The sequence below is a fragment of the Poecile atricapillus genome, chromosome 16 (genome assembly GCF_030490865.1).
Source record: "Poecile atricapillus isolate bPoeAtr1 chromosome 16, bPoeAtr1.hap1, whole genome shotgun sequence".
Lineage (NCBI taxonomy): Eukaryota > Metazoa > Chordata > Aves > Passeriformes > Paridae > Poecile > Poecile atricapillus.
In genome coordinates, this window is record NC_081264.1 from 3273132 (window position 1) to 3297335 (window position 24204).

General features: G+C 43.3%; 1 protein-coding gene across 1 annotated transcript in view; it reads left to right on the top strand.

The window, feature by feature from the left end:
- Window positions 1–2004: 2004 nt before the first annotated feature.
- The window catches only part of MLXIP (MLX interacting protein), a 43682-nt gene continuing 21482 nt past the window's right edge, over window positions 2005–24204 (top strand). Inside the window, exon 1 of the mRNA XM_058851436.1 lies at window positions 2005–2415. Coding sequence (XP_058707419.1) covers window positions 2045–2415 — 371 coding nt within the window. The 5' untranslated portion in view covers window positions 2005–2044. The remainder of the gene's footprint in view (window positions 2416–24204) is intronic.

Genomic DNA, 24204 nt, shown 5'->3' on the forward strand with positions numbered 1-24204 from the left:
CTAAAGAGCAAACCAAGAGGTCTGTCTCCAAAATAAGTGGATTTATTTTAAAGGATGCCCCTTTCCTTTCATCTGGCAGAGGAGAAACACCCTGAACTTGTGTTGTAGCTTAAAGCTGCTGCCCTTTCTTTAAGTTATGGAGTACTCCTAACTCTTCCTAGAAAATTGCACTGCTACCTAATGATTTTATTTTAACAGGTTACCCCTCTTTTCCTGCAGGAGGAAACACTGGCTTGCTTTGAATTTAGTGAGGTCAGTCCATGCTGTTGCCATGGAAATACTTTATACAGTGCTGCTACTGATGTGACTTTTTTAGCTCAGGTTTAGTTCTTAACAAACTACATGGAAGACTTTTAATAGGTGTTGTTAAATTGTGAATATTGTTTTGAAATGTTTTAATTTTTTTCTTACTTAAAATATTCTCAGAATGTTTTGCTGGGAGGCAGCACTTTTTTTCTTTTTTTTTTTTTTAAGCAAATGTTAATATAGGATAGCAATAACCTAAAGCTAAATACAACTGGCTTTTTCTTCACAATTTAAGTCATTTATGATGCTGACTAAGAGCTGAATGCTAGTTTTGGTTTTTAAAGATCTGAGACAGCTCTCACATGATGTGATCATTCCTTACTGTTGCTTTCATGTGTGGAGAAGTATTTGACCTACCACTCCTCCCCTAAACACAGGGATCAGCCTTGATTCCATGCTAATGGGGAATGTCAGATCATTGCATGGGCGTAATTGGGATATTGCAGGGATGCCTCTTCTCTCCTTGCCCAAGACTTGCTCTCAATCTTTTATGTCTCCCTTCATCTTATTTCTGGTTTTACACACCAGAAAAAGTAGCATTTGGCTATTTAATGTTTGGAAGCTTTTTCCCTCCTGAGGGTAGCTATGTAGAAGAGCCTGCTTTTTCATTTTAATTGTGGGGTCCTAAAACTGAAATAATATATGCAATGTAGTATAAACACTTTGGAATGTGTGTCCTAGGACCCGACTTCTCTCCTGGTCATGGAGGTTTGCACTGCAGGGCAAATTTGAGATCTTTTCTCTCGACTTTGTGTACACTTACATATGTGTATGGGGTTTTGTGCTGTAGGATGGTGCTCTCTCCCCATACCAGCCCTGTTGCCATGTTTTTATGTTAACTTACAGGATCCATTGCATCCTTTATGCTTTTGAGAAGGATTAAATCTGACCTTCACTTTCCTTGGAACAACTGTGGTTCCTTCACTTTCCTTTTTATGTGCTACTAAGCAGGTACTGGGTTAGGTGTGAGCCACCAGCCTGGCAGCATAAGCTCCATGTCCTGACCTTTCTGTGACTCTGCAGGTCTCCAGCTTCTCTGGCTGCCCTGGCTTCTTGCAGACTGCTTCTGGAAAATAATAAGCAATTTAGTGTATTAACGACAATTAAATTATTGCTAGCGCAAACGCTCTCTCAACATTCTTCAGCCATTTCTGGGCTGTCCTCTACATCTCGTGTTTCTCACAGCTCCCTTAAGTTTGGGAATGTTTTGCATAATCGTTAGAGCTGGAAGGGACCTCTGGAGATCACTGGGTCCAAGCCCTGTGCCCAGGCAGGGTCACCTGGAGCAAGTGACACAGGAACGCATCCAGGTGTGTTTGAAATGTCTCCACAGACGGAGAATCCACGGCCTCCCTGGGCAGTGCCAGTGCTCTGCCACCCTCAACGTGAAGGAGTTGTTCCTCGTGTTGAGGCAGAACATTTCGTGCTTTAGTTTTGTTAAAAAAAAAAATAAAAATTGTCCTGCTGGATGGGAGCCCCGCTGGATCATTTAAACCAGCCATCCTCAGAAGGAGTGGGGACATTCTTAGCACAGGGCAGCAGCGCCTTCCCCTTTCTTTTTCAAGCGATCCTGGCGGAACGTGGGTGTGTGTGTCGCCCGTTGTCCCCATCCCGGCGGGGGCAGGGCTGTGGCGGGGCCGCTCCGTCGCCTTTAAGCGCGGCGGGGGCCGGCGCGGGGCGGAGCGGGGCGGTGGCGGCGCAGAGCGGGCGCGGGCTCGGCCGCGGCGGCAGCGGGGCCATGGCCGCCGACGTGTTCATGCGGCCGGCGCGGCTGCTCGGGGCGGCGGGGCCGCTGTCCCCCCGCACGGAGCCCGACGAGGACTCGTCGGACACGGACGACGGCGGAACGTCGCCGGGCGGGGGGCGGCGGTGCGGGCCGCGGCGGGGGCAGCCCCCGGGCCCGCAGATCATCCACTCGGGGCACTTCATGGTCTCGTCGCCGCACAGCGAGCACCCGCCCAAGAAGGGCTACGACTTCGACACGGTCAACGAGCAGACCTGCCAGACCTACCAGTTCGGGGCGGCCCGCGGCGGCGGCGGCGCCGGCGGCCGCCTCAGCATCGACGCGTCCCTCACGAAGCTGTTCGAGTGCATGTCCCTGGCCTACAGGTACCGCCGGGGGCCGAGCGGCCCCGGCAGCGAGTCCCGGCCGCGGGAACAGCCCCGGCCGGGCCGGGCGGGGGAACCGCGCCGGGGCCCGGGACCGTGTGAGGGGCGGGGTCGCAGCCGAGCGGGGACCCCCGGGCCCGACCCGACCCACACGCGGGGGTTCGGTGCCGCTTTTGTTTTCAGCGAACTTGGGGACCCCGGCGGGCGCTTCCCCGCAGGCCCGAGGCCCGTGGTTGGGGTGAGCGGCTGTCGCTGCCCCCCCCGCCCTGAGGGCTGAGGGCTGAGGGCTGGGGTCCCGCTCGTCCGGGCTGGCTGCTGGTGCCGCTGGAAAGCCTCAGCATCCCGCGGCCAGGCTGGGAGCGAGTGGAAGCCTCTAGTGCTAAGCAGAAACCCTTAAAGGGCAAAGTGCCCCGCTCGATGTGAAACCCGGCCAATTTTCCTTTTTCCTCTCCCCAAATTTTATTTTTGTAACTAAGTCAAGCAAGCGGGCTCTGTCGCTGTTTCCTTTGTTCCTGTGGTGGCTGCAGCTGGCAGCAGCACTTCCTGGGTTTATCTGCACCTTTTGCTCAGACTTCAGTTGTGCTTTTCATCTCTTGGGTAAAGCGTTATATTCCCATTTATCCCCTTTGTCTGTCATCCAAAATGGAGGCAGAGCTGTGGAATAGAAGTGTTTTGGAAAGATGTGTGTCTGCCCGAGTCTTTTGTTCCGTGTGATATAGCAGAAACCGGATCCAATCTGATGTTCTCTGCTGAGCGTATTTTGGAAGTTGATTAAAAGGGTTGATGGAAAATGCCTCTTGGCATATTGACAGAAATATTTATTTTCATCTATAGGAACCACGTTAGCTTGCTAAAAGAAAATTAACTTTGCCCACTCCAAATTCCACTATTTAAGTTCAGTGAAGAGGAAACAATAGAAACTTGTTCTGTACAGTAGCAAGAAGATGTAATGTAATTAATCCTAAAATTTTAGTGATATTGGCCAAGAATGTTATTAGTTATTGGTAAGAGACTGACCTCAGATAAGGTGTGTGCAACGGTGGGCATAAGTACTTTGCACTTACAAAAGAAATAAAAATGTAAGCCTTAATTAAAAATTAATCAATCTGCCTTTATTGTACAAGCTGGGAGGATCTTGCAGAGGAGCCACAGGGATTGTGAAGGACAGAACTGGACTGCTCATGTGCATCTGCTCCTTGGCCTCTATTACCTTTGTTTTATTTTGTGCTTCCACTGGTGTGTCCTTGGGATTTTGAAACAGGATCACATCTGGTACAAAGGAATAATTCTGTAACACTGACTGACAATATTGAACTCTGATGTAAGTGAATAAATTGAGCACCAAATTTATTTCAGAATAAATAATTTTATCCTGCTTGCTGGTGGTAGTGTGAGGCAAGGTGCAGAAAATATCTTCTTAGAGGCTGCCAAAGAAAAGCACATTCTTAATGCTTCTGTCCTTGTGTGCCTTAGGGTTTGCTGAGTTGCAGCCCTGAAGCATCCTGCCTGGATCCAGCCTGCTTTCTCAGCAGCTTAGGGATACAATTTTTAAATCTGCCAAACAAACCGACTGTAAACTTTGGTCTAAAAAGGATTAAAGTAATTCTGGAAAGTCTGATTTGAGGTGATGAACGTGGCTGTGAAGTGTCTTTTTAACAAATGATTGAGCCTGTAGGTGATGGGTCTCTCTGTCCACACCATCCTCAGGTTGGATTTGATCTTGGTTGGTTTATGGGGATGCTTTTGTGGCTGTTCCCTCAGCTGTACCTTTCTCATTGTTGCCTGTCAGATCCAGCACTGACAAAACACAAAAAATTCTGTGTTAATGTTTTCTGTGCTGCCTTTGCTGTGTAGAAATGCACTCTAGGAAAGAACTGGGGGTGTGGAAACCAACAGCAAAAAACTGTAACACAGACAGGTGAAGATGTGTGGATTTTGCTTTGTGGGGGCATGAGCTACCTGAAGAGCTGAGCGATGCAGCCGTGTTAAACACAAACCCAAGGAAGCTGCTGTAATGGAGCTCTCTGTGTAATATTTATTTACTTGTGGCACTCATTGCTGGTATTTCAGTGTTTAAAGTTTTAAAGAGAAGCAGTAAAACGTGTGGTACCCATTAGCTTTGCCGATGCACTAGAAAGCAAAGTTTTTCTAGATTACCTCGGTCATTACCTGGGTCATTACCTCGGGTGGCTTGTTTGGAAGCGACCAAATTTATGCTGGATCACGGATTTAATTGTGCTGTAAATTTTTTTGTTTGGCTTTGTGCTGTTAATAGTCAAACTTTTTATGATAAAAAAAGTTATTTCTAACCACCAGGGAAGCAATTCCCTCATGCCTTTGAGCAGTACAAATTAATATGATTCTGATTTTCATCACAGCTGTTTCAGTCACGTAGCCAGTTGCACAGTTTGAAAAGTCTAATTTCAGAGGGGAAAATATACCTATAGAATACTCCCCTGTACAGTGAGTAGATTAAAACGATTTTTTAAATTAATAAGTAACTTATAAACACTGGGGTTTACAACAGGTGTCACACAGGCTGTACTTTATCTAAATGTCACCGTTTCTCATGTTTCTGATGAGATTGATTATGGGAGCTGTACCACACTGACAGAGGGAAAAGAACATTGGTTTTCTCCTTTCTGCTCCTTCATCTCAGCTCTTTAAACCGATGTGACCTTGCAGACCTTGACGTGTAGGTAGGTAGAATTGACCTGTTGCAGGCAGGTCAAATTAGACAGGCAAAAAGATCTTAAAAAATGTTCTTCTCAAAATGAGAAAGACCTTTGACACTGCTCGTTCTAATGAGAAACTGTGCTTCTGGTACATGACCTACAATATGCAAAATTAAGTAAAATGTTATGTCATCTTGATATTTAATTTAGTAAAGCCCTCTAATAACTTTACCATTATCCAAATAATTACTTTACCCAGAAATAAATTTCCAAAGCTGAGCTGTAATCAGAAATGTTCCAACAACAGCCTGTCATGAAGGTTTTTTTCCCTGAGATTGGGACAGAAGAATTTTTTCTCCTTGTTTTGGCGACTTGTTGTCTCCAGTGAAAGAACCATGTTCAGCTCCATATAGAATGCAGGCTGAAGACTTCTGTGAGGTGAAAAATTGTGCTTTACAAAAGGGCACTGTAAACTGTTTGTTGCCCTGACAGTCTGGAATATGGGACATTGGACTTCCTTGTGGAAAGCTCTGCTTTGGGAAGACTGATGCATAGTTTAAGGTTCAAAACCTGAAATAGGAACTTTCCTGAACTGCATATGGAGCTCTGAAAAATGGATGTTGGGAATCAGTGACCTTGTACTAGTTTATCTCTAGCATAAAAATGCAAATCCTGCTAAAATGACTAATGTAATTACTGCAGGGAGTAGGAAATGCAGTGTATTTCTCCTGGAAAAAATAGATTTAAGATAACTCTTTATTTTCTCTGGGTGTAAAAGGGATAAGTGGCATTGCAGATTTCAGTTATACTCTGCCAATGTGAAGAAATAAGGGTTGATGAAGCTCTGAGACCATGTAAATAATTTATTTTGTGTATGAAAGTTCCCTTCTGTTCTTCCTGCTGGGGAGGAGGTCCTGCAGTGGAGAGAAAGGGCTCCTCAGATGTGTGTGGTCCATGTACATTGTATAAACAAAGCACAAGCTTTATTTTAGGCATTATTAATGATACTACTCACAGTGGGTGGTGTTTTTTAAACTGTTATATATCATTATGTCAGTCATTGCTTATATTCACATAGGGCATGGTAGGGTAGGTGCAGATGACTTTGTGGGCTCATTTATTCCTAAGTAGCCTCAGAGTTCTCTCTTAATAAGAGCTTAAGGAACATGCCAGGTGTTGTAGTTGAGGTAAGAGTGTTAATGTTGGCATGAGATCCTTGTCCAAAGCCCTCTGGATCCTGCTTGCTAAAGCTGCACAGAGCAGGAGAGTGGGGTCTGGGAACTGGGACAAAAGCTGCCTTGTGGACAGCTTGCCAGGTCATTTCTAGATTTCATCTCTCCTCTTTAGCAATATGACTCCTTCACTTGATGCAGATGTAAGCCAAAAATATTCCCTTCCTCAGTGGACAGACGTTAGGGGTCAGCTTGTTTCCAGAGCACCTTTGCCACACATTCTTTGTTAGTGCAGTGTTTGGGGAAGTTCTCAGCAGTGCTGATAGCACTTGGAGATTAAAAACTTCCAGAACTCAGTTACATATTTCACATGCTGTTTTGTAGAAGCTACTCTGACAGAAACACCTATATTCATCTCTGAATTTAGCCGAACTCGAGCAGAGTTGCTGTTACAAGTGTTTTTTTTCACCACAGTAAGGGTCCCTTGAAAGCATGGATGCCGTATTCAGGCTGCAGTATGAATCAGGACATTGGTACTGAGCCTCTTACCCTGCTTATGTCAAATGCTTGATATAGTCACAAGCTTTTAAGCTCTGTGTAAGATGCAGTTTGAAATTCCACCTTGACAACCTTGAACCTTAGGACAGTTTGCAGAAGGGTTGCTGAGCTGTTCTTGTCTCAGAGACGTATTTCTTTGCCAAAGTAAACATTTAGCAGCGGTAGTGTGAGAAGGCCTTGGTTCACATTAAGGTTTTGGTGTCTTCAGGGCTACAGATGTCTACAGGAAGAACAGACAAATTCTGTGGACAGAAGTTTAGATACAGGGACAATTTTGTTTGTTTTGCTCCTGGCTATTTTGGTGTCTCTGCAGACTGGTTTCTATGGACCTGGTTGGGCAGGTTGTTATATAGAGGTGTGGGGCACAGTAGTCACCTTTTTCATTAAAAAAGCATATTGTTATCATATTTGATCTACCATTTAATCTACATGTTTTGTTGTAGTTCTCATCTTGTGGTTTTACTCACTAAACAGATGTTATTTTCTGGCTTAAATATGACATGGATTTTGTAACCATCATTTTTGATGGATTGCTGAAATAGGGAAGAGGGAACTAGTTTGTTCTCAGACTGCCAGTTCTCAAAACTTGTGCATGGTCTGAAAAAAATTTGGCTGAACTTTTGAGATTTGGCATTATTTTTAGTAATTTTAAGAAGATTTTGTGCTGCATGATTATGATGTGCTTTAAATGGCAACAGAAATTAATATGTTGATTTCCAGTTCTCCCTCCCTTACCCATTTTTATTTCTTTCTGCTGAGTGACAAGAGGAATTAAAGCCAAGAAACCCAAAATTCAGGTCTTGGCTTTACTCATGTTTTTCCACACACCCCTTTAGTAGGTCACTGAACCATTCTTGTTTGTTACTTTCCCATGTGGGGGAAAAAAATTTCCATTCTTTTGGAAAGCAGAGTTGATATTCAGTCACTTGAGCAGCTGCTTATCTGACTGTGTGTCCTTAAGCTATGATTAGTCTTAATCAAACAAAAGGGTATCTAGTGATGCTGCAAGCTGGGAAGGGGTGGGGAGGAATAAAGGGAGCTTTGTAGCCATTTTGAGCTGAAGGCTGGGCATTTCTGGGATGTCAGAGGCATTTTGACAGACTTGGAGGAGAGAGTGACCTCTTTAAGTTGCTATGGGTGGGTGGAATTTTTCCCCTAAAAACCACACTCAGAGATCTGTTATAAAGCAGGAAGTATTGAAAGGGCAAGGAATGAGGCTGGAAGCTCGCTGAGATGTGAAGTTAAAAGGATCTTTGAGGAATACATTGGGTGAATTAGAAAGGGCCAAGATAAAGCCACGAAGATCTGGATGGTGTTAACAGAGGCCACAGGGATGGAAACAGGAAAGAAAAATGAGATACTGCAAAATTCAAGTCAAACAAAGGATGTCTCGGCTGACTGTGGGTTTGAGCCCAGGTTACAAACTCACTGAGCCCCTGTGCATGAGGAAACACCCTGCAGCAGGAGTAGATGGAATGACAGCAAGAAAAGGAAATCTCTAATCATGGTGAGGAATGTGGAGAAGAGGTTGGAATTGTACTTAGATGAGTTTTGAATAAAAGGACAGAGATAAATGATCACGATGAGTTGTGGAGAAAAGAGGATGTTGGGTGTAATGTGGTTCAGGGCAGGAGAAGTGGGAATGAAGAGGAAGAATATATGGAAAGTAAGGGGTAGATGATGGAAGGTGTGGCTGGAGTTGGAAAAGTCCAGTGTTTGTTCCCTATGCTTTGATCTGTGATGGGAGAGTTAGATAGGAAGCACTTGATGAGGGTGTACCTGATAAAGGAGGGAATGAGCTGGATGGACCCAGATATGGAAGTTATGGGTGATAGAGCAGTGAGATGGGGACAGGAGATCTGGAATTCCTGGTCTGGCTCTTCTCATGCTGCCCTGCTGCCTTTTGCTGGTGGAGAGAAAGGGTTCTCTTTTTAAAACAGAGCAACAACAACAACAACAAAACCTTATCAGTTGAGAAACCTGGACCAGTTTGGGTTTAATCTGGTATTTTATTTTTAATTAACAGACTACAGGCTATATGCTTGCAACTTCCTTTCTTTGTATGCAGAAATTAATTGCATTTACAGTTTCCCTCATCTGTCCTTTGATATCTTAATATCATTGGCACAAACAGTTCTTTAAAGACAAAACTTCTAAGCTACTTCTGAGGAAAAAGACAAGCTTTCTAAACTCTTTGATGGCTATAGAAATATTTTACAGCTTTCATACAATTTTCCTTTCGCTCTGGAAAGGAAACCTTTAACATGTCCATAAAACAATTATGAAGATGATTAGGAAAAGTACTTGTTTCAGTTGCCTCCAAAGAAAATAGAGTTGGTTCTTTGTGTTTCAGACAGTGATGGAAAAACCTGAATTTGATTGTTTTTAGTGCAAGCTTGAGTTACACTATTGTCACAGTTTCTGAAGCAGGAAGGCTTGAAAAATAGGGTTAGGAAAAGCAAGGTTCTTCAGAAATTAGTTCTAATAGTTTTAGTACCAGAAGAGAAATTCTGAGCATGGTATTTTCAAATAAACTCTTTACACTGCAAGTAGAAATGGAGGGCTCCTTGTCTGTTTTCCTGCCTTGGCTCCATGCACTGCAATTGTTCGGCTCTGCCTTCCTTTGTTAAATCTGCTGTTGGATTGAGCAAAAGTTTGCTTGAACTCGGTGGGGATAGTGTTTTATCTTCCTGCCATTCCCAAAAGTGTGACATTATCTTCCTGCCATTCCCATACGAGTGACAATCTCTTATCAGTCTCCTCCAGGCTTGGTGCCTCTGAGGAGCAAGTGGTAAGGAGAGCCTGGGTGACACCTTGGTGTTCTGTGTGGTGTGAATGGCTGCAGGGGAATTGCCTGTTCCCTCTCTGTTAAGCAGATTTTACTTTGTGCCTTAAGGTATGGAAACCCTTGGGTGCTGCTTAAGAGCAAGCTCAATAGCAGTTACCTTTGTGAAAGATCAGTATTTTTAGTTGGCTGTCCAGCCATTACATCAGTGGATAATGGAAAATGGGATTGGAAATGACCATGAGAATCCATCTAGGCCCAGGGAAAAGGTTCCTTCCCTTGGTTGGTTATCCAGACCATGGCCACTTGCAAGGTGTATGAAGGTACAAAGCCCACAGTGTTAGGAGTGTTTCCCAGGGCTGTCACCTTTGGGACTGTAAGAGAAAAGGTGACATGCCAGATGGAAAGGGCTTGCAGGGCACTGCTTGGATTATCATGTAGCAGGGTATTAGTGAAAGAATCTGATTCACTTCAATTAGTGATATGTCAGTGTGTTTTGGCCAGAATACTCCTGACCTACAGATAACCCTTTGCCATGACACGGTTGGTGATGTACCGTGATGTGAGGAAAAGGTTCAGCTGTTTTAGTAGCTAAACATTGCTGCTTAATGAATTGGTCTCTTTTCCTGAAAAGCACAGAAAAATTTTAATGACTTGTTAAATTTTAATGACTTGTTAGAGAGCTTTTTATCCTTGGTTTTTTGTTTGCAGCACATTATCTACAACAGTAATGCACAGTTAGAGACCTTTTTGTCTCTCTACTTGTAGTTTAGCTGATAGTTTAGGTGATGGAAGCAGTGGATATAGCCCTTTTTTCTATATTTTAATGCCTTTTCTTAATGTATTCTTATGTGGTATATCTTCCTACATACAGAGAGAAATGCTTTTTGTTTAATTATAGTAGGAGATGTCTGGATTTCTGTAGGTATATTTATTGCTCCTTTATACCACTCCAGAGCAAGCAGAGAATATCTTTATGGGTAGAGTACATATGTGGTGTTTGTGCTTCTGTTTCATTGCACATTAACAATATTTCCCTATGCATTCTCCCAGTGATTTGGGGAACAAAGGGCAGAATTTTGGGGGGACAGTTCAGAGCAGAAATAAGAGAGTTGAGGCTGCTTTCAACTGAAGGAGCAAGGAAGAATGGTTGAGAGATCACCCTTAGTCCATGAAAAGCTGAAAACTCAGGTAAAGGAGTCTGATGCTTGTTACAGTTTGGTTCCTCTGTGAGCTTGAAAGGGCTTCTTCCATCTCAGGAGATGAAGGGTGGTCTTGTCATTGCTGGTTTTGGGTGGGGCTTACTTGTCCCAGGGCAAGGGAATTAAGAACAAGAATTGAAGAGTGCAGCCTTAAGGGTGACTGAGGGGGTAAGGAGAAGATCCAGATCCACTTGCTCTTGTGTAATAGGTTTGCCCTTCTTGAGAAATGGAAGTGAGATAGCAGCTGCATTGTTTGTAGTTGGGTTTTGCAAATCTGGGGGGAAGTGGCAGCTTGCAAATATGACCTGGCCCAAACCCTCTTTGTGGGATGTCTGCTCTTCCCGGCTTTGCCCTTCACTGCTGAGGCTCCACAGAGCTGTCTGTGCTGAGAGCTTGTGTGAACACCAGAGCCTTTAGTCCCATTAGAATCTCTTTGGTGACTGCAGGACCTTGGTTCTGTGTCCTGCCAGGTGGAGGGAGCGAAGGAACAAAGGTGTGCAAGTGTTTTGTTCTGAGGAGTTGGTGTTGCAGCTTGTACTGCTGCCTAGAACAGATCTGCAGAAGCACAAAGTAAGCAGGAGGAGATCTTTTCTTTTCACTGATCCTTCCAGTGGAGGCTGTTAGTTGTCAGAGATCAGCAGGGCTGTTCTTTCAGAGACGTCTGCATAACAAGATTCAAGCAAACACTGCAGAGGCACGAAGGAGGCTTTGCTTCTGGAATCTGTCAAGTTCATTGTTTTCAGAATTCTGTAGCATTGTAGGGATGTTTACTTGAAATCCTGGCTTTCTTTCCCTCTGCTGCTTTGTTTACTCTCCCATCCCTCAAGGTCCCATAGTAACAAGTGCTCTGCCTGCAGCAGTTCAAGGACACAACAACTCAAGTGACCTTGGCCAGCATGGCTGGGAGACCCCTGGCCAGGCTGCAGCAGCTCAGTGACTTCTGTATCCAACACAAAACCTTCCCCAGCCCATGTGAGCTCGTCCAAAACACTTCTTGTCCACATTGCCTCATCTGTGCCAGGGACTTGGTTGCCTTGACACCAAAATTCTAATATAGGGCAAGGGTTAGACTCACTTGAGCCAGGCAGGGTGATGATACAGAGCCCAGGCCTCTGTAATAGTGCTGGTGTATCTTTGGAGCAGCTGGAATGTGGGGTTTCACAATAGATCTAAAAATAACTCAGGCCTACAGCACTTAGTTACTGTACATTGATGTGAATGTGATCCATCACAGGCTCTTCGGCTCAATTCTTCATGCTGCATCTTACATCCAGATTTTAGGCTGCTCTTAAATCTGGTTTGTCCTCACTGTCCACCATTCACAAAAAGAGACCAAATGGAGTAAGAATTGTGGAAGAGCTTCTCATGTCTTTGTAATTCTTCTTTGAAGTCCATGACTGCTCTTGATTATCTTTCTATCATGCAGATTTTTGCTATTGGTGCTGTGGTGTGACACTTGATTTAGCCTGTGTTAGTTGTTGAAAGTGGCTACTTTGGAGGCAGAAGTGATCAAAGTAACAAAGGAAAGATGTGCACATAAAAAGGAAAACTTAAAAAAAAAGGTGAAAAGGAAATACCTGAGCTTGTGGATCTGGCATTTGTTAGAGAAGTGCCAAACAGGAAGAGGGCAGTGGAAGATCTTGTTGCATTCCTGATCTGCCAGTCACTGGATATGGGTATTATCTGCTGCCACGTTTCCCAGAGCAAAGAATATAATTTATTTTGTTCATGGATGGTCACTCTCTACTCATCCTGATTAATTTCTCTATGTTTACATAAAAATTGTAGTCTGAATAAGCTTAGAGGTGGCCAGTCAAACTCTATTAATAATATTTACAGTGATAACTGTGCATCAAGAGAACTCCCAGTATTTGAGTGAAAGGCAACACAGCAAAGTCCTGGTCCTGCTAAGCTGTGTAGTGGATTCAGGAACAGCTCTGAAACGTGCTCATGTGTTAGCAGCACACAAAGGTCTGGATGTTACATACCATGCTTCTCGTGTTAGCTCATCCTGTACAGTGTCCAAAGAATGTATCACTGTTTCCCTGTATAAACTCCTGCATATTGGTATCTGCACAGCTTAGTCCAGCTTTCTGTTTACTTGGTAAACATCTGTCCCTGACAGGATGGAGGGAACTTGGATAGAAAATGTGCTGGTGCTGTGCCAGATGTGGGAAAGCATGAAGCTTTTGCTCTTTGAAACACAGCTTTTGAGGAAAATTGAGTGCAGGGGTTGTAGAGGAGGTTTGCCACCTGGAAACATACAAAAATTACTTTTCTGGATTAGAAGATATAAAACTTTTAGAAAGGAAGGAGTAAGTAAAGGCATTTGGATATGGTTGTGAAATATTTAGATCTGTTAGAGTCAGAGAAGCTCTTTGAATGTTGTCAGCTTATTTCAAATTAACCTAATGTTGGGATGAGAGAGCTGACTTGATCAGGAATACAAATATCCTCAAGGAGGAAACTGCACTCATTTCAGGTAATTATTATTAACCATGTTTGATACAGAAAACAGATATTGTGAAATAATGTCTTTGGGAAACCAAAACAATCTGTCCAAAACCTGGGGCATCCAAGCTGTTGAGTAGTCACCATAGTGGCTATTCTCTACTTAAAGATGTCATTATCCCTCCCTTTTCAAAACAGAGTCCTGCCAAATCAATACAGATATTTAACTGGGGGGGAAGGTGTCTATAAACAGCAGAAAGAGAAACTGTGTAGTTCTTCAGTTCACTTTTAGGGAGTGAATTAATATATTTGCTAATATCATTTTCCTGTAGAGCTGGGAGTGGCTGGTTGTTGGGAGCTGGCAGGAACACCACAGGGACAAGCTCATCCTGTTGTGACCCTTCCCCAAGCACCTGCTCACCCACTGCTGGGACTGAGCACGGAAGGCTGGACCTGTGGCTGTTCTTACAGCTCTTGCCAAAGCAGGTGCCAAGTGCTAGAGTGAGCTACAGTGTTTTAGTGTCAGCTGGGAAAAAATTCCAGGCAGCATTTGGTCTCTGGAAGCTGCAGATAAGGCCAGAGTGTGTGGCTGTGGCTGCTCTCTGTGGTAGCAGCCCTGTTCTGTGCTGCTGCCTGAAGGTGCTGGGAATTCCATGATCTTGTGAAAGCACAGAGCCAGTATGTTTGTGACTGGAATGACACTGTGATCTGAGTCATTTCTTCTGTGAGGAAGGGTAATCTGCAGTCAAACTGCTTGGGAACCAGAGGCATGCCTAAATTCTGGTCTATCTCTTTGCTGTGTGAAATTGTTAACCCTTAATGGAAACCATGGGACTAGATTGCACTTAATCACCAAATCAGCAGATGTTACTGAAGAGCACAGCTTAGCTCTCCAAGTAGATGCATACAATTCTGCAATAAAAGCCAATTCATTATTGCTCCTAATAAAATTTTGGTCTGTGAAGGCTGTTGTTTAGGAACTCAGCGTGGATCCCATCTGTTTTTAGTATCCAGTTGTACAGTAGAACCCTCAAATCTCCAGTAAAAATCTTAGCAGAGCTTAAGGAGACTATAACTTTTATTAGCAGTTTTTATTAGCACATTAGTAGGCTCGATGTCTAAGCTTGGCACATAGTAATTATAGGCTGGGTGCATGTAGCAGGCTTTTGGAAATGGGGAGAGAGATCCTAGGAAATTTTGGGAGGTTGCTTCTCTCCATAGCAGTAAACATGTAAAAAGTGTTATTTACCTTTCACGTGAGCTTTCCCAAGGGACTGTGATGTCCCCAGGATAGGACTCTACAGAGTGAAGGTTGAGACTGGGTTTGTGATTTTGGCACGTAGGAAAAACACAGTTCAAAGAAAATGCTTGAGTGAGGGTCATTTAGTGGCTTGGTTGTTGTTTTGCTTGTAGTAAGATTTGTGAAAGTGCGGATGCATGTTTTACTGGTGAAGTCACCACTTGCTTTGGGACATAAACTATCTCAGTTCAGCTGTGTCTTTTAAGTGGTGCACAGGTGAATGGCATGAGAATTTCTGAACCATTTTGTTGCTTGGTATTTAATCATGGTAGTTACTGGGAGCAAACAAATGACTTTATAAGGATATCATGCAATTAAAAAAGGTCTTTCTCTGTCTCTCACCCTATATAGTGAGGTTAAATATTGCTTTATGAAGTTAACTGCTATGAAACATTTATCAGTGTCCTGTGCTGTGCATAGTTACCATAACCACCATCATTATAAAGTAACAGATCCAACAATTCAGCAGGACTGGAGCCACCAAGGACAGGGTTGATCTCTCCATCTGTGTGTGGGAACCTGGCATTGCCCTTGGCCTGTCCAATCCTAGACAGACAACAAGAAAAGTGTGGGGAGGATTATGTGGCATGAGCATTGTTAGCTGCTTCCCTGCCAGCCCCGTGTCCCAGTTAATTAAGGAAGGGTCACTCACACAGCCTTCCCTGCATTGCAGCAGACAAATCTTCACAGCTCCAGTTTGACTGGTGACCCAGAGCTGGAAGTTTGTTTTCCACTCTGGGTTCTCTAAATGTTCAACCTTCCCAGGAGTCTGTGGTTGTGGATGGGGGCAGCCTGGGGAGTTTTACTGCGCAGTTTGCGATGTGGCAGCCCCCATGGCATGACCCTGCACAGCACCGTGGGATGTTCACCATGAATCAAAGGGCTGGTTTTGGTGAAGCATTGCCAGAACACTTGATTGCACACAGATCCCAGAAGGGTCTAAGTGGAGACTTTTCCTGTGAGTTGTGCATGACCTTTTAGAGGCTCCCCGCCCCCATTCCAAGTTGTTTTATGTGAGTTCTGGAAGGAGATTTCTCCTTACAACATCTTTCTATTGGATTTTGATTGATCTTTGAGTAGTTTCAGAAGTAATCCAATGGTGCCTTTACCTTGCTTCTGTCTCTTGCATAGTTTCTGGTTTGGCTTTTATGTAAACTTTGAATAAACTGTGTGTGCTGTTGCAGTCTTGTGTCTGTAATAACTGAATTTGGGAATCAGCCTGGTGTTTTTCAAGCTGCAGGGAGCAGACAGCTGGGATGAAAGCTTTGTGTCATGGGGAGAGCTGAGGGAGCATCTCTGCTTTTGCAAACCCGTAAGGGGCTTTCAGAATAAGATCCCCGAAGTCTTGAAGTGTATTTATAGGCTTGTAATGTTGTTCAGAGAATGTTACAGTATCCTCTGTGGCAGAAGCGCTGGTTTCGGGTTTCTGGAGCATGGTAAACAGCTCTGGGCTCTGGTGGTATGTGTGCTGCTCAGAGAGCTGGGCTGATATGCCACACTGATAAGGTTTGTTTGGGTTTTTCAGAAGCTCCGTGTGCAAAAGATCTTTTAAGTCCCAAATCATCACATCTTGATCAGTTCATTAATCTAGGCTGGGGCCTTAATGTTGAAAAAGATTCTGACACATTTATAGCTCTCTATACAAGAGGGTCCCTCACCAGCAAACATCCTTTTAAATGAAAAGGGAGGTGTACTGCAAAACCCTATCAGTTCCTGATCATCTCTATTGGGAAACAGCATTTTTGTAGTGACTGTTGTGATTCTGAGAAGGCTGATAAAAAGCCAGTGGCAGAAATCAAGTCTTGGGAAGAAGTGGAAAATTTCAAGACACTGAAGTAAGTAGGATCACTTCCCTTTATATTGAACAGCTCTAAAATGCCACTTCTTTCCACCATGCATGAGAGCACAGGAAGCACTTCAAAAAGAAGGTAAACAAAATGTATTGAAAAAAAAGAAGGAAAACCAAATGTACTGATCTGAAAAATGTAAATCTAATCCTTACTGTTAGCATTTTTGATGTGGGGTGTGTGGCTGGGACATGCTTGGCTGGTGTTCTGTCCTTGCTTTGCCACTGACACACTTTGTGCCCATGGGCAGCTGCTCTCCATCCTGGCATTTCAGATTTGGGCCATGAAAGGGGTGGGGTTTGCCTCTGAGCCTGGATCTCAGAGTACTGTGCCAGTTCTATGCGTCAGCTTCTTTTTCCATGATGGGGTTTCTGGTAGTTCTTTAAGAAGTTCCTGATTTTTGACAGTGGAAGTGTGTGGCCTTTTATTAAGTGTTAGTATTTATAAAGCCACAAAGTACGTGACTTCTCTAAAGAGGTGAAATTACACCTCTTTAGAGAAGGGATCAAGGAGAGGTTTTGGGAGGGTCAGCAGTGACAGATGTGATGGCAAGGCCCATTTTCTCAGCCTTTTGGCTGACATATTAATGACAGTACTTTAGAAGTGTTTTTCTTTTTTTGTTTTTCCAGTTCTGTACTAGTGAGCCACTGTTGGACAAGCGCTTGAAAAGCAGGAACATTTATAGAAATATCCTTTGATTTCTGACTGGAAATGAGAAACTGTCTGAATATTCTGAGTCTTTAAATAGTCACTGTCTGAGGGACACCGTAGCCTTCAAGTCTCCTTGATATTTTTACTGTTCCTTATGTTTTCCCAGTGCTCTTTTTACCCTTTCATAACCTGCATAAAACCTGCATCTGGTGAAGGCATTTCTCAGTGGTCCTTCTCAGCTGCCTGCAGCCTCCCCCTGCACACAGCTGACCCTGGCCATGTTGTGTTTGATTAAAACTGCAGCAAGCAACTCCTTTGACACAGAGCTGGTGGTATGAAAAACTGTGAGGTTGGTGTGATAGTGCTCCCAAAATGTGAGTTTTTCAGCAGTCCCTGAGGAGGCTGCCTTGACACAACACCTGCCTGGTCATTCCTGAGTCCAACATAGACCAGGTTGTCAGAGCAAGAGCCCAGGCACTGCTAACTTCCATTTATGCAAATTACATTAAACTTCCAAGCTTAAAATAGCATTGAATTTATAATATAAATAAATCAGCATTTCTTGTGGATTTGTTGGGGCAGGAATATTTGCTTCAGGCATACAGCTGACCTTTCACTTTCCTGTTCCATTTCAGGAGGTGCATACCTGAGCCTGCCTGTGTGAAATCAGTCGAGATAATATGTTTCTTGGCAGATGTTGCAATTCCAATTTGGTAGTGGCTAAATTTGATCTTTGTTTTTATTTTTCTAACAGTTCTTAATTGATAATGCTCATGACAGAGGAAAAAATATTTGTCTGGTCTAGTATCTCTGTCTTCAAGATGGAAATATTATTTTTAAAAGGTGATGAATCAAACAAAGAAGGGACATTTTGGTTGTTTTAAAGTGATTTAACTTCAGAACAAATCTCCCTGTTGTCCATCTTGGTCTGTGGGCAATAGAACATCCCTCCACAGCCCTGAGCCTGCTGCTGCAGGAGGATTTCAGAGAAGCAGGATGAACCAGGTAATGAAGCAAATGACCTGCCCTAAATCTGGCTTTTAAAATGATCTCTGTCTGGGATTAGTATCCTCGGATTACCTTTGTAGGTAGGAATTGTAAGATGCTGAAACGTGGTCTCCTGGCCAGTCCTACACACGTTCACACCGTGTAGAAATGTTTTGGTTTCTCTTGCCTGCCCCTTTGCTCCAACACACAATGCATATAATCTGATTCTCTGAATGAACCTTTGTTTGGAAAAATACTGTTAGTTTTGGCTCTTAGAGAGCTGAGCTGACAGGCCCAACTCCCCAACAAAACAGATTGGAGATTAAAAAACAAACCAAAACCACGCCTTCGAAAAAAAATGCTGGGGAGAAGCCAGGAAGTTCCTTTTCTGTGTTGCTGAAAAAGCTAATCTATTTAGCTACTTTGCTATCAAGTCTGATTTTTGTCCTGTTACTTAAATTAAGAACCTCATTGCCATTACCTGTAATTAAAGTAAAATTCTTACCCTACCTGAAAAAATTGCATGATCGTGTACAGGAAGGAACTGGGGGAGGCACAGAGGAAGTGGGTTTTGAGGCTGGAGCTAATAAGGGAAATGAGAGTTGTTTTAGCACAAGAGCAGGGGGAATCCACTACCTAAACAGGAAAACACAGGTCATTTCTGTAGCTTGTTCCCATAAACTGAATTGAGAAAATTCAAATTTGAAAACAAAATAATTTGTTTACAACCATAGCACACTAGACTCTAGAAGTGATTCCTGCAGACATGCAGTGGCTGCTTGGGCTATGCTGGAAACACATATTTGGGCAGCAGGACAGGCCTGTGGAATCTAAACCACAACACTTGGAGGTTTGTATTTAAATTCCATGTACCATAGATCTTGGCCAGATGCTCTCTGAGTGCAAGAGAAAAATTAACACCTCCTGAGCTAGGGGAGCCAAATGTAGCCAGAGATTTTCCTTTGTCCCTGTGTATCAAAAAAAGGGAAAGATTAGAGGGTGGAAATAAGGGCTTTATGTGCAAAGCACAGTGGTTCATCAAAAAAATCCATGTCCTACTTCCAGTGCTGTCACTCACACACTTTGTAGCCATGGGATGTAATTCACTCTTCCTTATTTTAGGCAGGAGATCCTGCATTCTATCCTCAGAGGGTATTTTAAAAACTTCTTACTTGGTGCAGTGTTTAGTTCACTACAATCCCAAGATCACTTCCCAGCTAGAATTCCTGCTTAGCCACTTTTACATGTTATGGTGTGGAGAATGAACTTAAATTTTTCTGAATGGGAAAAGGGGGTTTTTCAGGCTGATGTTTATAGCAATGTCTTTCTTCCTTCTTGCCTTTTATTAGAAAAGGATTTATTTAAACATCAGGCTGTGATACTGTTGTGAGTGTTTCTGATTGAGATAAAAAATGGGGAACTGCAAGTTGTATGAGAAACAGCTGAATAAAGCATTTGAACTGTATAAAACCCATAAGCTCTACCATATAGTTTCCATTTAATTCACATATATTCAAACCACCTGTTAAGTGGAGGATATATGGAATTTATCTTAATATTTTAAAGTCTGCTTCTCTGCCTCTTCAGTGCTCTTTGTAGAAATTAATTTCCTAAAATGCTGGCATTTCTTAATGCTAATAAGGAATGAAAAATCCCCTAAGTTTCTTCTGGGTTTGCACAAAGATAAATTTCCCTTTCTGCTCAAATCCGGAGGGTGCTTGTGTTGTGGTTTTATGCTGACTGAAGTCCATCTTAAAATCCTCTGATGAAGGGAGGAGAACAGGGGATTCTTCTGTTGTGAGTCATCTCATCTCAGAGCTTGATCTTGCTTCTACAGATGTCAGGAGGAGTTTCTCATTGAGTTTATTAATTGAATGTTGTTTCAGTGCTAGGGAAAGCTACTGCTTTAAATTTTGCGGCAGTGAATGGCATCTCATGTGTATCTGTTAACAAAGAGGGTCACCCCTTTGCCTTGTCTCTTGTCCAAAGCATCACTAAAATATCCTGCAAGATCATTAATTGAATCTTATTAACCTAGAATGATGAGATTCTAAGAGGCAAAACTTTGCTTGTAAATTGATACTGTCAGGGTACTGTTAGAATACAAACCTGCTCCCTAATTACATTTCAGTTGATTGAAGAAAAAATTAGAAATCAAAGGTGTTGAAGGGAATCAGGTCACACTCTCACAGTACATGTCTGTTTCTTGTGCTTTGCTGCAGATTTTGTGATGTTTGAAGGTTTGTAATTGTTTTAAAGCACAGCTGCTTTCACTGGAGTTTTAGAAGTGGAGAGTTGTGAGAGATCAGTGCTGTGTTACCCATCTGTCTGCTTGGATCTCGGTTGCCTGAGGTGTAGTTCCTGAGCTGGGAAAACACATGTAAAATCCTTGGGAATGGACTCCAGCCTCTCTTGGTGTATCCAGAACTCATTGTTCAAAGTTGCAACAAACGGACGTGGCAGCCTCAGGTGCCTGCAGCCTCTCCTCTGACAGCCCTCCAAAGCACGTTGGGGTCACTGTGTCCAAGGGGATTTCCAGCTCTCTTGGCTGTTGAGCTGAAGCTCTTTTGGCTGGTTTGCTGTGATCAAATCGCTTGATGAGGACATTTGGACTCAGGCGGTGGAGATTTCTACATGGGAGACTGAGCCGAGCTGCTGGAATGCATTGCAAGTCACCCATTGTGATTTTTTCAGCTGCTTTGATTTGATCTCTGTGTGATAGTGAGGAGAACATGAAAGTCACCTGTTCCTCCAGCATTGCTTACATGAGCTGAGCTTCTGGCAGCAGGATTCCCTGCAGGATACACCTGGGAGCCTGGCTCCCTGTGTTGCTCAGCTTGGGCACTCTCTGTGCAGCACCAGCATTCCCACCAGCTGTGGCTGCAGCTGTCCTGGCTTGTACAGTGCACTGCTGGGTCCATTTCTCCCTTGGGATGTTCTCTTGCTCCCCTCACTGGAAGCAGCATCCCTGCAGAGCTGCAGCAGCTGTTGGAGAGGGGGCCAGGACCATGGGTGTGCTCTTGGGTTGTGCTGCAGGTACCTGCTGATCATCCACCTGCTGGGAAGCTGCTCCACATCTGCTGTAGGAGTTGGTGTGGTCTTACAGAGCTGGCAGGAGCAGCAGCCAGATGGTCTCTCCAGTTGTTTGGGTTTTTTCCTTGTTGTTGTTTTGCTGCTTTAAAATCTGAAGACTGCTTTCAGTTAGGCAGCTGCTCTCAGTCACGGTGCTGTTCAAAGTAATTGACTTTCCATTGACTTTGGAATTTGGAATAGTATCTAAATATTGTTGTCAGCTTCATGCTGATTCCTCTCCACTGAAGCTGAAGTCGTTTCACTTATGACCTCAAGCTGGACTTGTGTTTTACTCCCATGGGAACTAAAAATAATAATTATTTTAAGAATAGGTTCTTAATCACTTCCTTCTTTTGATGTACTAGTCTTGTTTAACATTTTCTAAGAATATAATTGAAAATATTTTAAACTATTTGTGTTTTAATTCCAATTTTAATTAGCTCTTTGAAGATGCAAAGAGTGTACCAGACTTGATTACAGTTCCTTTTAGTCTTTTTATAGAAAAGCATTTGCTCTTGTTATTCTGAGTGCAGATTATTAGAGTTTTGTTGCTTTGGCAAACTGTCGAGTCACACAGAGCTATGAGGAGATGAACATTAAGTTGACAGATTTCTTAGTCAAAGGCATGTGGGCACTTTGTCAGTGCTGGTGATGCATCAGCATGTTAATCTCCTGTCTCCTGTAAAGATGAGAAGCAGGAAAAGATGTGTTTTAGTGTGGGTTTAGAAGGAAAGACAAGGTGTGAAGTGATTCTGAGGCAGAGCTGGCTGTGCAGGGAACACTGAAGGTGTTGGGATGGTTTGCAGTGATGGGAGAAATATTAAATGGGTGGAGATCCACTCTGTGCCCTGACTCATGGGTTGGGTAACAGTGAGATGAAATAGTTAGAGATCTTTCCATTAACTAAAAGTCTTGAAGTTTAGAAGTAGAGTTTTGGGAGATATATTTCAAAGAGTGGCATGTGCATGCACTACTGAACAGAAATAATCCAGAAGGATTTCCTAAATGTCCATGACCCTACAGAATCTGATGGTACTGAGTGTCTTAAAGCCCAGTGACAGCACAAGTACATTAACAATAATTTTTCTATTTCTTGCTAATGGTTGACATGGTTTGCTCTCACTCCCAGTCAGTGAAGTTGCTTGCTCCAGCAAGTCTGCTTATCTTGGGGGTGCTCATGTTCTATTTTGCGTCCCATATTTTGTTTATACTTGATTTTTTTATCAAGCACCAGCATTCCAAAGGCCGCAGCAGAGCCTTGTAGCGTAGCCCAGTGAACAGCCTACATCCCAAAGGGGCAGCTGGGCATGGACAGGGCTCACAATCTGGTCACTTACCTGTTCTCTTGCTGCTGGAAATTTGCCTTCTACTGCACTTCATACCTGGTCTTTTATTTGCTTCCTCATGCATAAAATAACATTGTAGTTTATTTTTAAAGAGGACAAAGAGGGGAAAAAAAAATTCACAGTCAGGCAACATCTCATCTGCTGGTGCATTGCTACAACCTGTTGCCACAACTGACATTTTATATAGTAGTAAAATTGAAAGAGCAGAGCTGGTTTTCTTTACCTGTCTCTTGACTGAAACATGACATTTGCTTCTCTGTTACTGTCAAGAGTTGTGGGAGTACCTGAGTGTGAGAGCAATTGTGGTGTCAGCAAGGGAGGAAAGAAATGGTGAGCCAAATATGTGAAAAAATTTAGTTTAATATCCTGTTAATGGCAGCTCTGGCATTCTGGTTGCTTTTGTTTAGGCTGAGGACTTTTTACTTGTTTATAGTATTGCAAGTTTTATTAAAAGGTTTCTTTAGAAAGAGCTGCTGTTTCCCAGACCAAATAGGAAACTGGGAATTATCAGTTCTCCAGCCTCAGGCTCTGTGCATGGGCTTTAGTGAGCCAAGGAAAGTGCCTTGCACTTCTGTAGGATGTGCTTCCTATTTGCACAGCAGTTTTAGAGCTTAAATGTGAAATGAGCTTTTAAGGATAACTAATTCCACTCTGCATTCATTTGTACTGAATGTGTGAAGCAAATGGCCTGTGCCAGGGCACTGTCTGTGCTGGTACATCTCCAGTGCCACTGCACTTCATGGCAGAGACCATTCCTGACTGACCACGTGCTCAGGGGATCTCTTCTGAGAGGGCAGAATGTTTGTAGGTGACATTGCTCCTGTCACTCCTTTATGTCCATCACCCCTTGACCTGGTGCTCATAGTGTGTCAAGGTGAACCTGTTTCCTTTGTTGTTGTGTGGGTTGCAGTTGGTATTGCTGGTCCTATTCCCTCATAACAAGGTTGCACAAACAGCACAGGAAACAAACTTGGAAGATGTGGGGCTAAACCCCCCCAAACAAGAAGGAGAACCTGGGATGGGCACAGTTCTTATACTTTAATCTCTGGTTTGAAATTTACTGTGTCATGAGTATTTCCTACTGCCCTGACAATAGTATGGATTAATGATTCATAAAAGGTGTGTTTTAAGGGCTGGGTAGTTTTTGTTTATACAGTGCTTACTAGAGTCCCTGCTGCTTCTTCCTTTCTCCTTCCATTTCCCTTCCACCTCCCAGGAGCATTCATGCATTAATAATTTCTTTTTCCAGCCTTGCTTTTCATGGGAGAAAATGTACTCTTTCTAGCTTGTTGGTATTCCTTTGTGCCCAGTGTAGAATTGGTAGGTTATGTTTTTTCTTGAGCCAGAGCTGGCATTTCATTCCTCGTTTCCAGTGTTACCAGCCTGGAAAATCAAATAGAACTGTATCTGATCAAACATGCAAAAGCCTCTTAATTTAAAATAATCTCAATCCCAGTTGGTGGAAGCGCATAGGCGGGGATTAGAAAAGATGTGATACTGGCAAAGAGAAAAGTGTGGGTGAAATGAATTTCTTTCCTACTGATATTTGTGAGACTAGTTGTGACAGTTCTTAGTTCCTATGAAGAACTCTTGAAGACTGGATTCATCTCTGGCTTCTGGCTCAGTGAGCCGTGGACAGCAAAAGCTGTTACTGGCCAAGCATGGTTTGTTGCTGTTTTATGTGTTGACAGTTTGGCTGTTTTATGGGAATGCTTTGTCTTGAAAAGAAGGGAGAGAGGAAAA